The 17,453-nt window shown below is 48.6% G+C and overlaps 1 protein-coding gene across 4 annotated transcripts; it reads left to right on the top strand.

Moving 5' to 3' along the window:
- Positions 1 to 6,316: 6,316 nt before the first annotated feature.
- Positions 6,317 to 16,267, top strand: DHRS7B (dehydrogenase/reductase 7B). Of its 4 annotated transcripts, none has more exons than XM_027743120.2 (7): positions 6,317 to 6,397; positions 10,647 to 10,822; positions 11,581 to 11,696; positions 12,359 to 12,569; positions 12,910 to 13,002; positions 14,348 to 14,500; positions 14,840 to 16,267. In XM_027743120.2, the coding sequence occupies exons 1-7, from the start codon at positions 6,375 to 6,377 to the stop codon at positions 15,043 to 15,045; spliced, it is 978 nt and encodes a 325-aa protein (XP_027598921.1). In that variant the 5' UTR covers positions 6,317 to 6,374; the 3' UTR covers positions 15,046 to 16,267. The 4 variants fall into 4 exon arrangements, with proteins under 4 accessions (XP_027598921.1, XP_039237395.1, XP_039237394.1 ...); XM_039381461.1 differs by lacking the exon at positions 6,317 to 6,397 and adding an exon at positions 6,519 to 7,269; XM_039381460.1 differs by lacking the exon at positions 6,317 to 6,397 and adding an exon at positions 6,519 to 7,015.
- Positions 16,268 to 17,453: the final 1,186 nt, after the last annotated feature.

A 17,453-nucleotide genomic window follows, 5' to 3' on the forward strand; every position in this document is an offset into this window, starting at 1 on the left:
TCACCAGGAGACGCTCTGCCACACGGCAAGATTTCAGATTCTCTCCTCCCCTCCTCCCAAAAGTGTGACTCACCAGTTTCAAACGGTGACATTTCATTCCCAAACTATTCCGGGAGCATCTGGCTCCACAACACATGGGAATGTGGGGAGAAGGGAGGAGGGGAGGGACAGCCAGCTCGCACAGTGAAAACCACTCATTCTCTCCCCCACACAGGTATGTTGCTTTTAAATTTCAGAACCACGTAATTTGGGACACGCTGGCAAATTCCATCGGAGGAAAACAATAAAACAAGCACATTTCAGGGGGGGGGAAAAATACCTTTACGAGTCAGCGATGCAATTCCCTGACAGCCAGGAAGGACTGGGAGAGGGGTTTGCTCTCCAGATGGAATAGATGTGAGGAAATGCCCTGTCCCCACTTCTTACTATCCATCCCTGCAGCTCTGGGCGAATTTCTGTGTGATGCAGACCCGGGGTTTAGTCACCACCGATATCTTACTAATGATGAACAAATGTATGTGCAGTGGGACGACGACAACAGGGGGGTGACAAATAAATCACTGTCAGCTCCCGGTCCCGAGAGGAGTTTTGTGTCACGCCGCAGCTCAGCCCCGCTCCTGTCCCTGCCCTGGGGACGTCACTTCCATGAGCACAACATTCCACACGTGAGGGGCGGGATGCTGCGGGCACCGGCCCTGGCAGCGCACACATGGAATCGCTGCCACTGGGGCAGTGCCAGGGGCAGGAGCGAAATCCCTCCTGGCCTCAGAGTGTGAATCTGTGCACGGCTGACTGGGTGGGAGCAGCGATCCAGCCCCATTCATTAATGTTTGTAAAATTCCACTGGGAGGGAGATGGGCGCGATGGGAGTGTCGGGGTGGTCCCTGGCAGCTTGTGAGGGCACTGGGAACACCAGCCTGGCACTGAGGTACAAGGACCAGCAGCCTGGCACTGGGGGACTGGGATCACCAGGCTGCAGGGACAAACCTCGGCCAGTGCCGAGGGGTGAGAGCCTCAGGGAGCCGTGGAAGGGGCCCAGCACCTGGTTATCCCATGTGTGTGCCGGGTTGGGATGCTGGGAACAGGCTGTCACGGCTGATGGCAGCACAGCCCTTCCCCGTGCATGTCTGCACAGGAAATGTTTGATTACAGTTTCATTCATCTCCTCTGCTGCCGTTCTAAAAGGGGAGGCTGTTCCTGTGGACTTTGGGACCTCGTGCTTGCAGATCCAATCCTATTCCCATTCTTTCCTTGGGGGAGCCCCACCGAAATCAGTGCTCGTTCAAGGAAGAGGAGGCTGGTTCCCTGTTCGATCCTGGCATGCAGCAGCAATGACCTTGGCTAGGTAACCATCCCCTGAATACAAAGATGGATATAAAAGCAGCAATTCCCTTTTTTAAAAACCAACCAGTCTTCTGCTAAGGTAGGGAAAGGCAGTGGTTTGTTAAATAAATGCGTCTGTCAGAGCTGGATTTTTTTTTTTCCCAGCTTCCCTAAATGCCCTTCACCAGCAGAGGGGGGGGAGGGGACCTGCTCTTTGAAGCCTTTTCCTTATGGGAATAGAAAACACGGAAAGAATTCAATTCTCTGCCACAGCCCAGCAGCACTGATCCAGGCTTCAAACCCCAAAGCCCAGGAGCCCGGCGGGCTGGTGGGTGCCTGGAGCCTGCAGTACCACAGATTAGCCTGGTTCGATATCCAGCATCATTAAGTGTCCCCCGTGGTGTTAAACACAGAAAGGAGAGGGAAAGGAATGGAGACCGGGGAAGAAAAATTAGGAAATTCTGTGCAGAAAGAACTGCGTTTATCCAAATCTTTGATCAAAGCACCATCTAGTGAAGAACAGGCTCCTTGCAGCTGGCAGCGCTCTGGGCAGCTGCACCAACATTTGCCTTTCACCACAGGTTTGCTTCTAAAAAACCCAAATATCACCCAAATATGCACAGCCCGCCCTGGATCCGAACGAACAAGAACGTGCCCCCAAGCTGCTGCCCTCTGCGTAAATATTTCTCCAGTGGAAATGTGTTCCCCTCCTCCCATCATCTCCCATCGCCCCACTGAAACCCGCAGGGAACGGGGCACCACAGGAGGAGAATGATTTCCATGTTGTAGTTTGGGAGCTAAGGAAAAGAAAAGGTAAGTGAGCAGTCCAAGGTCGTGCAGGAAGCCAGAGGCAGATCCGGGAATAGAGATCAGCCACCCTGGACCCAGGGATGCCTGAACAATAGCACAGCCTCTCCCTCTGTTGTCATTTAACTCCTTCCTGACCCACCAAAACCCAGAAGAGTGGTGGGCTCTGCACTCCCCTGCACATGTACAGCTGTTGGGGGCCCAGCCCACAGCCCTTACCTGCTTTTCCCGCTCCAAACCAGGAGGGAAGGCAGCAGGGAAGGACAGGGTTGGGTATCCTGAGAGCAGTGAAGCTGCATGTAGGAGATATTTCTCTACAGTGGGCCTGAGTTGTCCCCTCAGCAATTAAAACAGCCACAATTAGCATCTTTTCATGGAAATGGTACCTCAGCTTTGCCATTTCTGTGTGTGACAAAACGTTGTTATCTCCCCTGGAGGGATTCAACTCCATTAAAATGGTCGTGGTGTATGTTTGAGGATCTTCAGCTGCAGGAGGAGAGGATATTGCTCCCTCTCCCTCTTCCCCAGCTTCTGAGTTATCCGCAAGGATTGGGGATTTGCAGCACGATCACACATCAGCAAAGCAGTTTCACTAAGTCTACACTGTTCTCATACTGAGCTTGGAAATGCTGCAGTGCAGGGTCTGGAGAAGGCAGTAATTATAAACAACTGGAGCCAAACCTTATAGAAAATAACTGGAAAAGAAGAATAATACTCAGGTGGTGGAAAAAACCAGTGAGTGAACTGCAATGAACTGAACCTACAGCAAAATCCTCCCAGAGACAAGAGCTGAGAGAAACAGTGACCAAGTGTCCAGCGAGAGTTCTCTGAAAGGAGTTTGATGTCCTTGAGTCAGAGCCCAGTTCCAAACCAGAACTGCCATGGGGGCAAAAATCAAGACCAACCTCTTGGGTCCACTGTGTGGAAGGGACACAGACAACTATCTGCAAAGAGCTGCAGGGGCAACAAATGGGAGAAGCCCCAAGAAGCCCTTATTTCTCTGTTTTCCATCATAGTTCTCTGATTTTTTTCCCCTACCACCCTGGTCTGTTTTCATTCACTCCTATAGACCTGATCTACGGGAGCAGAGAGGGAAGGAGGAGAACCTGCACCCTCACATCAGAGGCTGAGACAAGAAAATCATTAATCACGCCACAGCCCTTTGAACATTTATATTTTCCAGCCAAAGGCACTGTGAAATTGGGAGCTTTCAGTTCAAACCAATTCAAGGACGTTTTCCTCAGGGAAGGTTTTGGTTACCCCATGGGGATTTCTGCCCAGATCTTTGCTCTTAGGGTAAGCAACCAAAGCTTTTCTTACAGAAAGAAGCTACATCTTATACTCCTTGGAAAAAAAAGGGGACAAATAAGCGCCCAGAAGAACTAGGGCACAAAATTGCTGCCCTAGAGACTGGGGTTAAAAGGCTGCAGATCTGCACTTAGTGATGACTGCAGTAAAGCAGATGTCACCAAACACAAGTGCAAATAGTGCCCTGAGTTTGGAGATGTTTTTTTTTTCCCCTCAAAAAAGAGCTCCTGCACTTCAAGAGAGCAGCAGTAGAACAGCAGGATGTTTGTCAAGGAAGTGTTAACATGCTAAAAGGATTCCAGCCCTTTGCAGTTGTGGCCTGACACGGTGAGAAAGAAAAGGGGAGAGATTCGAGTGCTAATAAAAACAACAGGCGTGGTTTTAGATTATACCAACAGTTACCAGTTGGGGCTTGTACGGCCTCTAAAACCAGTCCTAGATTTGGGATAGATTCCCCACTAATGTTTCCGAGAACAAAGACACGTTGACATATGTAAGTCACCTAACCACCATCCAGTGTGTGTGATGTGTCGACCAGCAGGTTTAAATCAGAGGTGAATTTGTTGCTAATTACAGCAGATTAACCTAAGAAAATGGAACCTCAATCAAAGCAATGAAGTCAAGCTTTATTTCAATGAATTTCCCTATCTAATTGCAGCTCCAGCCTGACCCTTTTTTTGTATGACTCACTAGGCACTTGGTTTCAATCAGCTTTGCCAGCACCTGCCAGTCTGGTGACAGACCATTCCCTGTTAAAATAAATGCCTGGCAGATACCAGGCGAGTGACCACAGGAGCTTTGGCACAGCTCCAGGGTAACTGCCATCCTGTGCATTAGGGTACAGCTCATCCTGCCCCACTTGGGTCGGAAAGATGCTCTGAAATGGCTTTTTCCAGTTCTGATTTTCAGAAGACTGAACTGACCACAGCTCCCTGCAAGGCTGCCATGACATAAACTACCTTCTTCTGGGTTCTATTTTTCAATTTCATGTCTGCAAATAAAATTATTGATTCTTCCATTTTGTTTCACGTTGGTCCTGAAGGCAAAAAAGTGCATTACCACCATTCCTTTCAGAATGTGACTTTTTAGGAAGATCTTGAATTCTTTTCTCCTTTTCCCTCAAGTATTGATCCCTTTCTAATGACAAACTTATGCTGAAGCTGTGAATTCGTTTCAGTATTTTTCTTACTAGAAGAGAGGAACAGAACAAAGTTATCATAAAAACTTATGACAGAACTGTCTTTCAAAGACCTGTCATAAAAAGCTGTCCTTTATCTCGCTGCCGTTCACGGGGAAAGACATCTGGGATTAACTGCCCTTGTCTCTGGAAAACACTTCAGTATTTCTGAATCTGTAAAAGTACCTTCTGCTCAGACACACTGTAATAGGTGGGAAAGCTCCCTGTGCTGGGATGAAGCCATGTGCCTTTCCTTCCTCAGCCCTTACACATTTGGACTTTGGGCTTTTGGGATCACAGGGGCCTCAGGTTTCCAAAGGCCTGGTCAGGTTTGCACTGTTGCCCCTTATCAGTGCCAGAACCTGGGAGAGGAGATTTAAAGCTGCAGAACCTGCAGCACAGTCAGGCCCCGTTCCTGCACAGAGCTCGTGGAAAAAGAGAGAATTCAGATTTCCCTGATCACGGCTTTGAAAGGGGCTCTGCAGAAACACCTCTTTTTCTCCTCCTCCAGGAATTCCCCCATCTTTCCTCACAGTCACACGTGTCGCACAGTCCTGTCATGTGCCAACACTGTTGGACAATGCTCTCAGAAACGTGGTGGGATTTTGGGGTTGTCCTGTGCAGGGCCAGGGGTTGGACCCGATGATCCTTGTGGGCCCCTTCTAACTCAGGATATTCCATCATGTTTCTGCACCTTCAACCTTCATGTGGAGATATCAAAGAGGACAGAGTTTAGGTCGGTGTAATCAGCAATGTGCACATGAAATATTGCTGTTACAGAGGGGAATTATTTCAGGCTCATCAGGACACCCAGTGTGGAGTTCAGATTAATTATAGAGACTCCCCAAAACCAAGCCACAGGCACAGCCCGCCCAGCTCAGCTGTTCTGGAACAGCCAAATCTCTGTGTCTTGAATCTGATGGTAAAAATTGTCATGAGCTGCAGATATTGGGTGAAGCCGAGCTGAATTCACCTTCCCATTTGTCCCCTTCCACCCATCCCTGGGCACTCCAGCCCCAGGAACAGCACCCCAGGGCCCCTCAGCACAGCCCAGGGACAGCTCGGCCAGAGGATGGAGGAGGCACAGGATAGAGGGACACAGAGCTCCTGGAGTGGGTCCAGATGAGGTGCAGAGATGATGAAGGGACTGGAGCATCTCTGTGACGAGGAAAGGCTGAGGGAGCTGGGGCTGTTCAGCCTCAAGAAGAGACACTGAGAGGGGACCCCATCAATGTCTGTCAGTGTCAGAGGATGGAGCAGGCTCTGTTCAGGGGTGCCCGGCAATGAGACAAGAGGCAATAGGAAGATCTGACGCCCAGGAAGTTCCACCTGGACATGAGGAAGAACTTCTTTGCTGTGCAGTGACCGAGCACTGGAACAGAGACCAGAGAGAGTGCAGAGTCTCCCTCACTGGAGATACTCCAGAACCATCTGGACACCAGCCCGTGCCATGTGCTCTGGGATGACCCTCCTTGAGCAGGGAGGCTGGACAAGATAAACCACTGTGGTCCCTTCCAACTTCACTCACTGTGAGATTCTGGGATTCTGCGACAGGCAACCGAGGGGGAACCCCGAGTGTGGGGGGGGAGGGCGGAACCTCTGTCCGGCAGCGCCGCTCCCCGGCCGGGCGGCACGGGCAGGTGGACCGATGAGGGCAGCCGCCCTCCTGCAGGGACTTCCGGTTGGCGTCACGGCGGGGCCGCCCATCAGTGGGCGTCCGGGCGGAAGTGCCCCGTCCCCGGCACTTCCGGCGGTGGCCATGGTGACGGCGGCGGAGGCCAGGTCGGGCCGGGGGGGACAGGAGGGAACAAGAGGGGACAGAGGGGGACAGGAGACACCTGGGAGCGGCCCTGTGAGGGGTGGGAGTCTGGGAAATGCGGGAGAGGTTGGGAGAACGCGGCCCTGGGACCTCCGCTCCCCAGTACAGAGTTCATCGCTGTTACCGCCATTAAATACGTAATTATAGATAATTATATATTATCAATATATATGGGAGATACTCAGCCAGCTCTCTTGTTCTCAAGTTGTTTTAGGCGATTCTTGATTTGGTAAATGTCTGCTAAATAGTTTCTTTGGTACAACAAATTTTTATTTTTTTTTAATTTTCTAATCGTGCCACTTTTGTTTCCGTCCCAAACACCAATCGAGGATTTCCGAGTGGACCCTGTGCCAGGGCCTCAGCACCCTCACAGGGGAGATTACTGGCTTGACACCCATTCAGCGTGTGCACTGTAACATCAGTATATGCCCCAAAATTAATTACAGTAATAGAGAATTACAACTGATTTACAAATTGCCTTTTTTTCTTTTTTTTTTCCCATCCAGAGCATGGAAAGACCAGCACTGGTCCTTATGGATGCTCTGAAATCGTTTGGTACTAGAAACAATCAGAGGGTCACTGTGAGTGTTGTCTCATTTTGAGCTCACTTCTGTCTTTTCAATCTGGGGGTTAAATTTCTCCCCCCCCCTTCCCCATTGGAAAGGTCACAGCCCGTATTCCCGAGGTTTGTTTTTAGAGGCAGCTCTTGGCTGAGCTGGCATTGGACACGGCACATTTGCTTGGATCTCTGCCACTTCCAAATTTAAGTGGGGGCTGTTACAGGACTGGAGGGAGACACCAACCCAGAGCCACTGCAAGTGAGCTCTTTTCTAAGGTAGGACATTGTGCTTTCTGCAGACTAAAGCCACTAATCAAGCCTAGAGCTGCTGTGCTTCTCCCTTAGGAAAACCAGATCTTTTTTCCCCCCCATTTCCTTTTATCCCCCCGGATTTGGATTTGGGACTGAAGCACCCCAGTTGCTGCCACTCGTCACGTAAAGGACAATGTGATTCTGGGAGGCTGAAGCTACAAAAGAGGTGTTTTTTGGGGGAGCTCTCAGGGGTTTGGTTTCTTTTAGGACTTGATCTCATCTTTGGTCCCTTTAAGTGAACCCTTGACCTTATTAACTAATCCTTGTTCCTTGAGGAACCATTGTCCTGGCTTTCATAGGATAACATCCAATTTTTGTTTTAAGGGGAAAGTTTTGATTTTTTGTTTTGTTTTTGGTTTTGTTTTTGTTTTTTTTTAATTGGATTATTGTGATTTATTTTATGGGAAGCCTTCAAAAAGTTTCCAGTCACCTGTATTTGCTCACATTATCAGTGTTCTTATTTCTGCTCTCTAATAACCTGCATGTTCCAATCCTGCCTTTTGGGATGGAGAACTGGGAATTACAGGACTTGATTTGAACCTGTTAATGAGCAGTGGCTTTTCTCCTGCTGAAAACTTGGTGTCATAAACATTACCTGTTAATAACAGGGGTTTTTTCAGTGTGAATACCCAAATTTTTGAACAAAGGTGACAGCGGGGTCTCAGACCTTTGAGCAGGAGGTGTGAGACACCCAGTTCATCTCAAACTGACTACAGAAATTCTTCTTTCCAAAATAATCTATTCAGCTGGGTTCTCCTCTCCCTCAAGTCTGAGTGAACTGAGATTTTCTTTGTTCTGGGGCTCTTTTAAGGGGCCATTTGAGCACCTTCCTTGAAAGAAGGTGCTGCATCCACGTGCCCTAATGGAAAGGGATCCAAATCTCTGATTGGCAAATCCTTCTCTCTCTTGCTCCACTCCTTTCTCTCTCCCATCCCACATTTTCCCTCCCCAGAGTTTATTGGTTACCTGTTGATTCAAACTCCAGCCTGGAAGCTGCCAAAGCAGGTTGCTGCTGCTGACTGGCTTCTTGGCTTGCTGCAGCCCTCAGGCAGAGATGGATAATCTGCCCGGTTCCTGTCTATAATATGGAGAAAAAGGGGGGGGGAAAGAAAATAAAAACAATAGAAGACCTGGAAATATTTTTCAAATCAAAAAGAATTAAAGGCAGAGCTTTTTTGTTTAGAAATTAAATGAATAATAATTGTTTTAAGTTAACCAGGCACAACTATTTCATACTGAGGAGCAATGGATGCCATATGTCTAAAATATGGCTTTTATTTGGTAGGTTTGGGGGCTCTTTTCCACCGTGACAGAGAGTTCAGGCCTTGCAAAGTCAACCTTTATTTTTACCAAAGAATGTGAAAGAACCATGCTGTAATCAAACAAGGAACTCCCTCCCATCTCCTAGTGTGATTTAATTAGGAAAGGTGTCAGGAAAGCCCCCCTTTCCCAGTTACCTGCTCACCTGCATTTCACTGAAATCAGAAGCAGCCTGGTCAGGGCCAGATTTTTCCAGTGGCTCCACTTCAGCCTGTGCTCAGGAAGTGCCACTGCACCTGTCAGCTCCCACTCTGGGAATAATGTGGAGATTTTTGATTCCAAAATGTCCTGTCAGCCCAGTGGCAGCACAGCACCTGTTGTCCCGGCCCACATCTTGTCCTCTGAATTTCAAGAGACCTTTGAGAAGCAACAAAAAGGCAGCTGCTTTCAGGGACCAGCTGAACCTTCTGATCCAGCCTAAAGAGGCCAGTGGCCTTGTGTCTAAACAAGAATTATTTTAGGGAAGATCCGCTCTCTTACGTTAAATCAACTCTACCAGTCCCTGGCTGTAAACCAGTACAAGACACACCCTGTGTGCACTCCCTCAGCACAGAGGTGGAGGAATAAGATGCTTTGCCAGTGGTCTGAGTTCAGTCTTCCTTTTGGGTTTCTGATTTCCCACTCTGGGCACACTCCCTGTGCCCAGGGAGCCGGTGCCCTGGATGTCTCCCTGCATGATGCACAGTGGATCACACAAGGAAGTGCTCTGTGGACACACAAGTTAGCTCGGGAGTGGGAGGCTCCAAAGGACCTCGAGAAGAGTTGTGTACCAACTTGATGGGTTTTATTTTTAGATCTTGTCAAGTTTATTTAGAGCTGTCTTGGTGTTATATTATTGTGTTCCAGCTGTACCTCCAGAAATATTTACTTTATTCAGTTCACTGTTGTTTCAGAAAGTTAGCCTGTTCACTAACAGCTACATGAGGAATTCTCTCCAGGCCCCTGATGGACATCCAGAAAGCCTGATATTTTCCACATTAGCTCTGTTCCATGGCACGTAGAGCCTCTGCCATCCCCTCAGCTCCATACAAGCTCACTGTCACTCAGTGACACTAAATTCTGGCTTAGCATTGCAGTTACCTCTTGTTTTCTGCTTCTTGTGCCTTCTGTTTGAAGTAGCACAAGTTTTTTGCCCAGAACTTTCCAGTATCTTCCTAGTAAAGATCTGTCTTGCAGTTTGAACTGCAAGAGTTCAAAGTCTGTCTGCACAAGGACGAGGAAGGGAAGATACACTGAGATTTGGTTTTGACTTTATGTGTGACCCAGAAGTGGTACAGATTCCAGGAAGGGGTTCTCATTGACTTCACTCTGACATCAAGCTTTAATAAAAGTTTGGGGGTAAATACAGTGGGGAAATCAGTGGCCTTCTCACAGCAGAAGTCTCACTTGCTCTTTGGCTGTAAAAAAAACTACTCCCTTGAAGGAATGGCTTAGCAAGGAGATTAGGGCTATGCCTTGGTATCAGAATCCAATTCCAGGATGAGATTTCAGTGTGTTAAGCAAATAACTTGCTCAGAGAGAAAACCTGGAGCCTCCAGAATACAGACTGGCTTATATCCATCTGGGATAATACACAGTAACTGATCTCTGGCTTGTAGGTACTGTGGTACTGGCTGTTCTAGAGAAATCTGAGAGGGTTTATTACAATCAGAAGAATGTGGAGACCCAGCCCCGAGGAACTTTCACTCTAAATACACTTTGTACAAGAGGGTGAATCCAGAACAAAACACGGGAACAGCATCTCTGAACCCAAGTTGTTACATGACAGCTGACAGGATCCAATGCCAAGTGTCCTGCTGGGATGTCCAGATTAGCATTTAAATGCTTAAAATTGGGTACTGATGTGAACTTTCCAAAGTCTAAATGCAGAGATGAGGAAATCTGTTGATGATACCTCTGTAGGGGATTACTTTTTTGTCGGTCCAAGGCAAGGTTAAGAAAAATAATCCCCCTTGTTTTCCAGCCTCTGCTAATTTTCTTCACGGTGCAATGATCTGTTTCCTTTCATCCTGTGGCTCTAGGAAAACTGTTCAGAAAGGAAGATTCATGGATTTCACAAGCACAGTCATCATCCCGCTGCTTTTTGGCAGCCTGGGGATCTTCGGCCTTTTCCGGTTCCTGCAGTGGATGCGGATGCGAGCGTACCTGCAGGAGGCAGTGGTGGTGATCACAGGGGCCACCTCTGGCCTGGGAAAAGGTATGGACCCAAAGGAGGGCACCAAGGGCAGGACAGGCAGGGGGTTGTGGAAGGGGCAGCTATTGGAATAAAGCAGTGATGAGCAGAAAGTTCCCTTGCTCTGAGTTTTGAGAGGCATGGCTTGCACTCCCACGTCAGTTATAACTACAGCCAGTGCAGATTTTGATGCAAGAAAGTCTGATCTGTGAAAGAAAATGTTAATCATCCTGTATAAAGTGGAGCTCATCAAAGCAAAGAATGAGATACGCTGTTCTTGTGCTGTCAGGGGTCTTTTCCCTAAATCCTGAAAAAGCCAGCAGCCAAACTGTTTCTCTAAAACTTCTCCAAACTGCTGTTCTGCATTCATGTTGTACTCCCAGCTACCTTGCCAAACTTTCCACTCCCCACTGTGCTGGATGACACACACAAGGCAACTGTGGTCCCTCTTGAGAAGGGCATAAAGTCAAAAATGAAGAGGCACAGGCAAATTCAACCAGCTGATGGGGAGGGTGTGTGAACAGCACAATAACTGCATAACCAGCACAGTAACTGTGAGCACAGCAGCTGCCTCACCACTATCATGTGTCTGTCACACTCACAGGAGGGTGGCACGTGGCTGTGACCTTGCCGGTAAATCAGCCTGACCATTACTCAGGAGCCATAAAGCCACCTCAGACCCCTGCCAGCTAACAGGGGTTTTACTTATCACCAGGTTTGATGTGGATCTGCTGTTTGTTATTCAAATGCTTACTTTGCTCTCTCCCTTGCTTCCTCCAAAGAATGTGCCAAAGCTTTCCATGCAGCTGGCTCCAAGGTGGTGCTCTGTGGCAGAGACAGTGAGAAGCTCAAGGAGCTGGTGCAGCAGCTTTCTGCTGTGAAGAATCACCGGAAGAAGGTGAGTGTGGGAGGAGGACAGGCTTCTGTGTGGTTGGGATTTCTGCTCGTGGTGTTAACAGAGGTTACAGAACTGCCTGTGGCTTGTTCTGTTGAGCAATAGGAAAAATGCAACTCTCTGCTTAGGGATAGATGTTGATATAGAAGTACATTGAGCTGGCGTGTCATTTCTTGTAAAAACCCTACAAAAATAAGGCATCTGAAAGGCTTCTTGGCTAGAAATGGAAGGGAAAGCATGGGAGTGCAATGCCCAGACTCCTTGCCTGCATGTCATATACTGAACCTGAAAAAGTGACTTCTGCTGGCTTTTAGTTTTAATGTCTAGTTCTGCTGACAGTGGCAAAAAAAGGTATTGCTGGCTTCTGTAGAAAACACATGGGCTAAGTTTTGACTTTTTCAGATGCACTGTCTTTAATAAGACAACAGGAAACTTCAGTACTTGAAGAAGATCTCCCTTGCCCTTTTCCTGGGCTCGGGTAGAAGGAAGGAGCAGACAAAGACAAGAGCACAACCTGCTTCTCTCATGTGTTCCTGCCATATGGAACTGCAGCACAAGATCTGGATGGCCCTGCTCCTGTGCTTCCAGAGCTGCGAAATCCCATCATAAGTGTAGACAACCAGCACAGCCTCACTGGTATTTTGCTAACTTTGATTTATTCGCAGACACACAAACCCCACACTGTGGTGTTTGACCTCTCGGACACCAAAGCTGTGCTAAACGGTGCTGAGGAGATCCTGAAGCACGTGGGTCACGTGGACATACTGATCAACAACGCAGGCATCAGCTTCCGAGGCACAATCGTGGACACGGGGCTGGATGTGGATAAGAAAGTGATGGAAACAAATTATTTTGGACCTGTAGCCCTCACCAAAGGTACCTGTGATCCACATGGATTTGGCTGAGGTCCCTGCAACCAGCACAACTAAACACAGCTTAACTTGTGTTTGTGATTGTACCTGGTGCAGTGCAGCCTGAGAGGGGTGGGTGGAAGGTTTTGGGTTATGGACAGGACTGAGGAGGTGCTTGGGCAGGACTGTGTGGGAAGTGCCTGATTAGAGATGATTCCTTGTTCCATCTCCTGACTCTAGGCTGGCAGGAATTTGGGAAGAGATCCAGTTCACTTCAGCATCTCTAAACACTCTGAAAGCTTTGATTCTTGACAGCAGCAGTGGCAGGAGTGTTGTCTGAATGAGTCTTTTCTGTCCTTTGCTAGCACTTCTCCCCTCCATGATCAAGAGGAGACAAGGCCACATTGTGGCCATCAGCAGCGTTCAAGGCAAAATAAGCATTCCTTTCAGATCCGCATGTAAGTACCTCCACAGAAGATGGGAAAGACGTATTTGGGGCACCAGGCTGAATAAATACTTGGCTCCTGCTTCCACATTTAGCTCTCCATGGAGCTGGCTGCGTGCAGGGAAGGCAGAGCTGTGCATCACCCTCAGTGTGGTCACAAATCACTGAGAGATGAGGAAGGTACTCTCAAATACAAAACCTGAGTCCTATCCCGAAGTTGTTAAGGGATGGAGAAGGACAATATGTTTTCAGTGTCCTGAAAACACCTTGATAATCCTATTTTAACACTTGAGAGTCCCTATAAATCCATAATTTTATTGCATTTTATCCTTGCTGTTTGCTTGGTTAATCTCCAGTAAGAAAGTAGGAACCTTTTGCTTCAGTAACTTATGAAGTGCTCTAGTAAAACCAACGCCAAAATAAAAGCCTAAACAGTCATCTTGATCCAGCAAATGGTTCATGTTAAATCAGCTACGACAAGAAATAACATTGGTGAGATTACTGGAAAAAGCCTCTTAAAAGATGGATGAACCAAGAGTAGAGTGTTTAGCACACAAGCACCTGTAAATCGCTGAAAATAAACACTGAAAGGACAGTGGTGGTGGCATAAGATGGGTCAGGCACAATGCTGAGTGGAGGAGAGCCTGGAATGTCTGAGCCATGGGGTCTTGCAGGTGATGTGGGTGTGACTGCTCCAGGAATTGTGTTCTGAAGAGTCCTTGCCTGGGTCCTCACAGAGTGTGCAACCCATGCTGAGCTCGTGCTGCTGGAGTCAGCCCTGCAGCCATGGTGAGGTGGTGCCAGTGACCATGGATATGGGAAGGGAGCAAGGAAACGGAGTCACTCAGCCATTTAACAGGGGGAAATCCTGCCCTAGGCCACACTTCCCTGCTCCTGCCTGCTTGTGAGATCTGGTTTTGACCCGTGTGCAGCCAAGCTCTGAACCTGCTCTGCAAGTCCCCAAGTGCTCAGCACCGTGCAGGGACTGCCAGCTCTGCCCTCCCCAGACAGAGCCTGTCTGACCAACACTTCCCAAGCCAGGCTTTGGGTCTCCTTTATCAGGAGTGGGAGGCAGCCTGGGTTCACTCTGGAGTGCTTTGGCAGGGCTGTGATAGTAAGCTCAGGATCCCAGCCAGTTTTCAACTTGAGTTTACATTTTGCCTTCCTAAATTGCCTCTCACTCCCACTACCTGTTGCTGCCATTCACTAAACAAAAACAAACGTAGAAGCTGCAGAACAGCTGCTGGGTTCTTGCTGAGAAGTGGCTGCACTGCAGTGTTAAAAAGCCATTTGAGCAGTGAATATTCCTTCAGCCCTGCTCCTTCTCCTCGGTGCACAGCCCTTTCCCTGTTTTTCAGATGCTGCCTCTAAGCACGCTACCCAGGCCTTCTTTGACTGCCTGCGAGCAGAGGTGGAGCAGTATGACATTGATGTGACAGTTGTGAGCCCTGGATACATCCAGACAAACCTCTCTCTCAACGCTATCACAGCAGATGGATCTCGCTATGGAGGTGAGATACAATTTGGTGCCCCGTTTGTAAAACATCTCCACCTCACCGGGTTGCTACAAGGTGTGCTTGCAATACATGGCCTCTGGTGGGGACACAGGTTAGTTCTGAAGGATCAAAAAACAACTTGGGATGCAGGGTAGGAACAGTAACCTCCAAAATTGAACCTTCCTAGACAGTGACCACTGGCCCAACCATGAGTTATGCCTGCCTGTGCTCCCCTGCACAACTGGAGTAAAAGCCAATACAAGCAGCCATGTACAGTTAGAGCATTCCTAGGAAAGGTACCTAAGTGTGGGTTTACCTGCTGATACTGATGCTCACTGGGCTTTCCCTTGGCAGTTATGGACAAGACCACGGCCCAGGGACAGACGGCGGCCGAGGTGGCTCAGGTGGTTCTCAATGCCGTGGGACAGAGGAAGAAGGAAGTGCTCGTGGCTGGCCTGACTCCCTTCCTGGCTGTCTACCTGAGGAACCTCTGCCCCAGGGTCTTCTTCACCTTAATGGCATCTAGAGCAAAAAAGGAGAGAAAAGCAAAGGACTCTTAGAGCTCAGATTGCCTGAGCAGTACCTGCAGGGACAGGCTGAGCCCCTGCAGTCGGCTGGGACATCATTGGAGGTGCTCCTGCAGGAAAAACCTTTCTCAAAATAATGAAGTTTACTATTGCATGGAGAGTGGGAAGTGGTTTCCCCCACATTGGTGGAAGAAAGCACCTAAACCTCACCTGGAGAAGGAAGGGTGCTCGGACAATGGGGGAGAGCTGAGGCTGCAGGGGAGGGTGACTCAAGGGAACACACTGCAGCCAGGGAGGCCCCTGTGCTGGAACACAGCACCTCACCTCACTCCAGGCATGCTCAGATCTACTGGGCTGCTACAAATAAAACCCACCTGTTTTGCCTTCACACAAGCAGATCTCGGCTTTCCCCACGCCATGGCCCCTGTGAAATACAGTCCTTGGCTCTCGTGATCAGTGTCTCCTTCCCACTCCTTCCAATCCGATCCAGAACATGCTGCTTGAAGTGGGAAACTGCACAGAGCTTCTGCTTGTTAACATGCCAGGTCATCTGATATGTTAAGTTCAAGTCCAGTGCCATTTTTAAAGAAGTAACTGATGTACAATTGAAGTATATTTGGCCATCATTTTACCTGTCTGAACTGTGTCTTACTGATGTACGGGGACATTTAACTCTGCACTGGCAGCACAGTATGAACCCCAAGCACCAGAGAATGCAGGAAAGCACTGAACAGATACAACAGCACAGCAAGTCACAGCAAGGTGACAGCAGCACACCTGGCCCAGCTGCAGGCCTGGAGCACAGAGCAGGTGTGATCCCGTGGATGCCAGGCCCTGTCTCCTGGATGCAGAGGAGAACCTGTGTGTGCAGGATGCACAGTCTAGCAGACAGACCCTTAGTTCTCATTGCTTCAAAGCAATCACAGATGCTAATTAGGATCACATCCAGTGGGGAATGATACCTGCCTGTTCACTCATCACAGGCTTCAGGGAGTGCCATATTCCATTCTTCGCCTGTTCTCATGTGAGAGATACCAGCTCTAGGAAAAAGGAATTGCTGCACAGAGAGTTCAGTAAGGACAGAAATAATCTTTTTAAACTTGTAATTAAAATAAAACTGACTAATAGGAAAACAAAGGTCCAGACCCCTGTTGCCACCTCCATGCACTTGCCAGCATTTTCCATGTCCTGCCTCGTAAGTCCTGACTGTGAGTGCTCATCTGATGACAAATAAATTACATTGCTATGAAATGAATCCTTTGGTCTACTCCAGCTCCTCACAGGAGGTAACGTTAGAGGAAGGGAAAGCAGGAGGGTTTTGTTTTTCTTTTCTTATATCCCTCACAAAAAAAATGCCAGGACCACAGAGGTTTGGTGAAGAAAAGAAACTAAAGGCCCTGAGAATTATTCTGCATTGAGTAAAAAAGAACAGGAAGGCATTTGGTGTGGCCAGCACAGGGTATTTCAGGGCCTTCTGCAGCAATAAGTAATAGTAGCTATGGCAGATGTGCCACCAGCTTCAAATCCATCCAGTAGACAGGACTTTGGAAACATGTCAGGATGGAAGGGCAACCTGCCCAGCCTGGCCTAACCACAGAAAGTAGTTGCATTTCTTCCCCTCCTTTCTGCCAAGGCAACTGTACATTGTTGCTATAAATAGACACTCTGGATCCCAGCTTCTTTTAACCTTGGAGGGAGAGAGCTCAGCCACTGTACAAAGTGCTGTTGCCTCCCAGAAAGGTCTCCCTGCCACTGGAGTTTCCTCCAGCCCCTGGCCTGCTCAGGTACAGCTGCCTGTGCAGGTGCTAAAGGCTGAGAACTCCCAGCAGCCCCAGTCTGCCCAGCACCCACAGACAGGCTGCGGGTCCTGCTCACACAAAAGCTGCCTCAGGAGAAAAGCACAAATCACAACTGCAGATGCTGGAGGCAAAGACAGGGGGAGTTCTTGGTGCCTGCTGTGGAAATTTGGAGAGATACAGACAGAACAACTCCGTTTGGTGTCTGACCTTGTGAGAGGCCCTGCCGAGGTCGGTGTTTCAGCCGTGGAGGTCAGGCTGCAGCTACCACTGGAGCAGGGAGCACATCTGTGCACAGGCAGCTTTTATTGCAGGCTTTGCTCTTGCATCCTGATCCCAACACCTGAAGCTGTGCCAAGCTGTGCCCTGCAAGCGCCAGCCACGCCCATTTTCCATCTGGTATGAAGAGATTATAGGCAGCCAGTCCCTATCTTTTAAAAGTAACAGGCAGACCTTGCAAAACAGTAAATACTTCCCAAGCTAGGAACAAGATTTTGAGTTCAGAGCTAAAAGATGCATTAATGCACACGACTGAATTCTAGTTTCATGTAATGCAGTTACAAGATGCAGTCACCTGGATGCCTTGCAGCACAAGGAGGCAGCTCCAGAAGCGCGTGTTCCAGGCAGGAGCAGTGGAATTGCACA

The sequence above is a fragment of the Pipra filicauda genome, unplaced genomic scaffold, assembly GCF_003945595.2.
Source record: "Pipra filicauda isolate LSUMZ 115617 unplaced genomic scaffold, ASM394559v2 scaffold226_size1812527_pilon, whole genome shotgun sequence".
NCBI lineage: Eukaryota > Metazoa > Chordata > Aves > Passeriformes > Pipridae > Pipra > Pipra filicauda.

Bases quoted from the DNA above. Each gene is read 5' to 3' on its own strand.
- DHRS7B (XM_039381459.1), top strand. From the start codon at position 10,615: ATGATCTGTTTCCTTTCATCCTGTGGCTCTAGGAAAACTGTTCAGAAA. The intron at 11,697-12,358 runs GTGAGTGTGGGA...ATTTATTCGCAG, and splicing joins TGAAGAATCACCGGAAGAAG to ACACACAAACCCCACACTGT. The intron at 14,501-14,839 runs GTGAGATACAAT...TTCCCTTGGCAG, and splicing joins AGATGGATCTCGCTATGGAG to TTATGGACAAGACCACGGCC.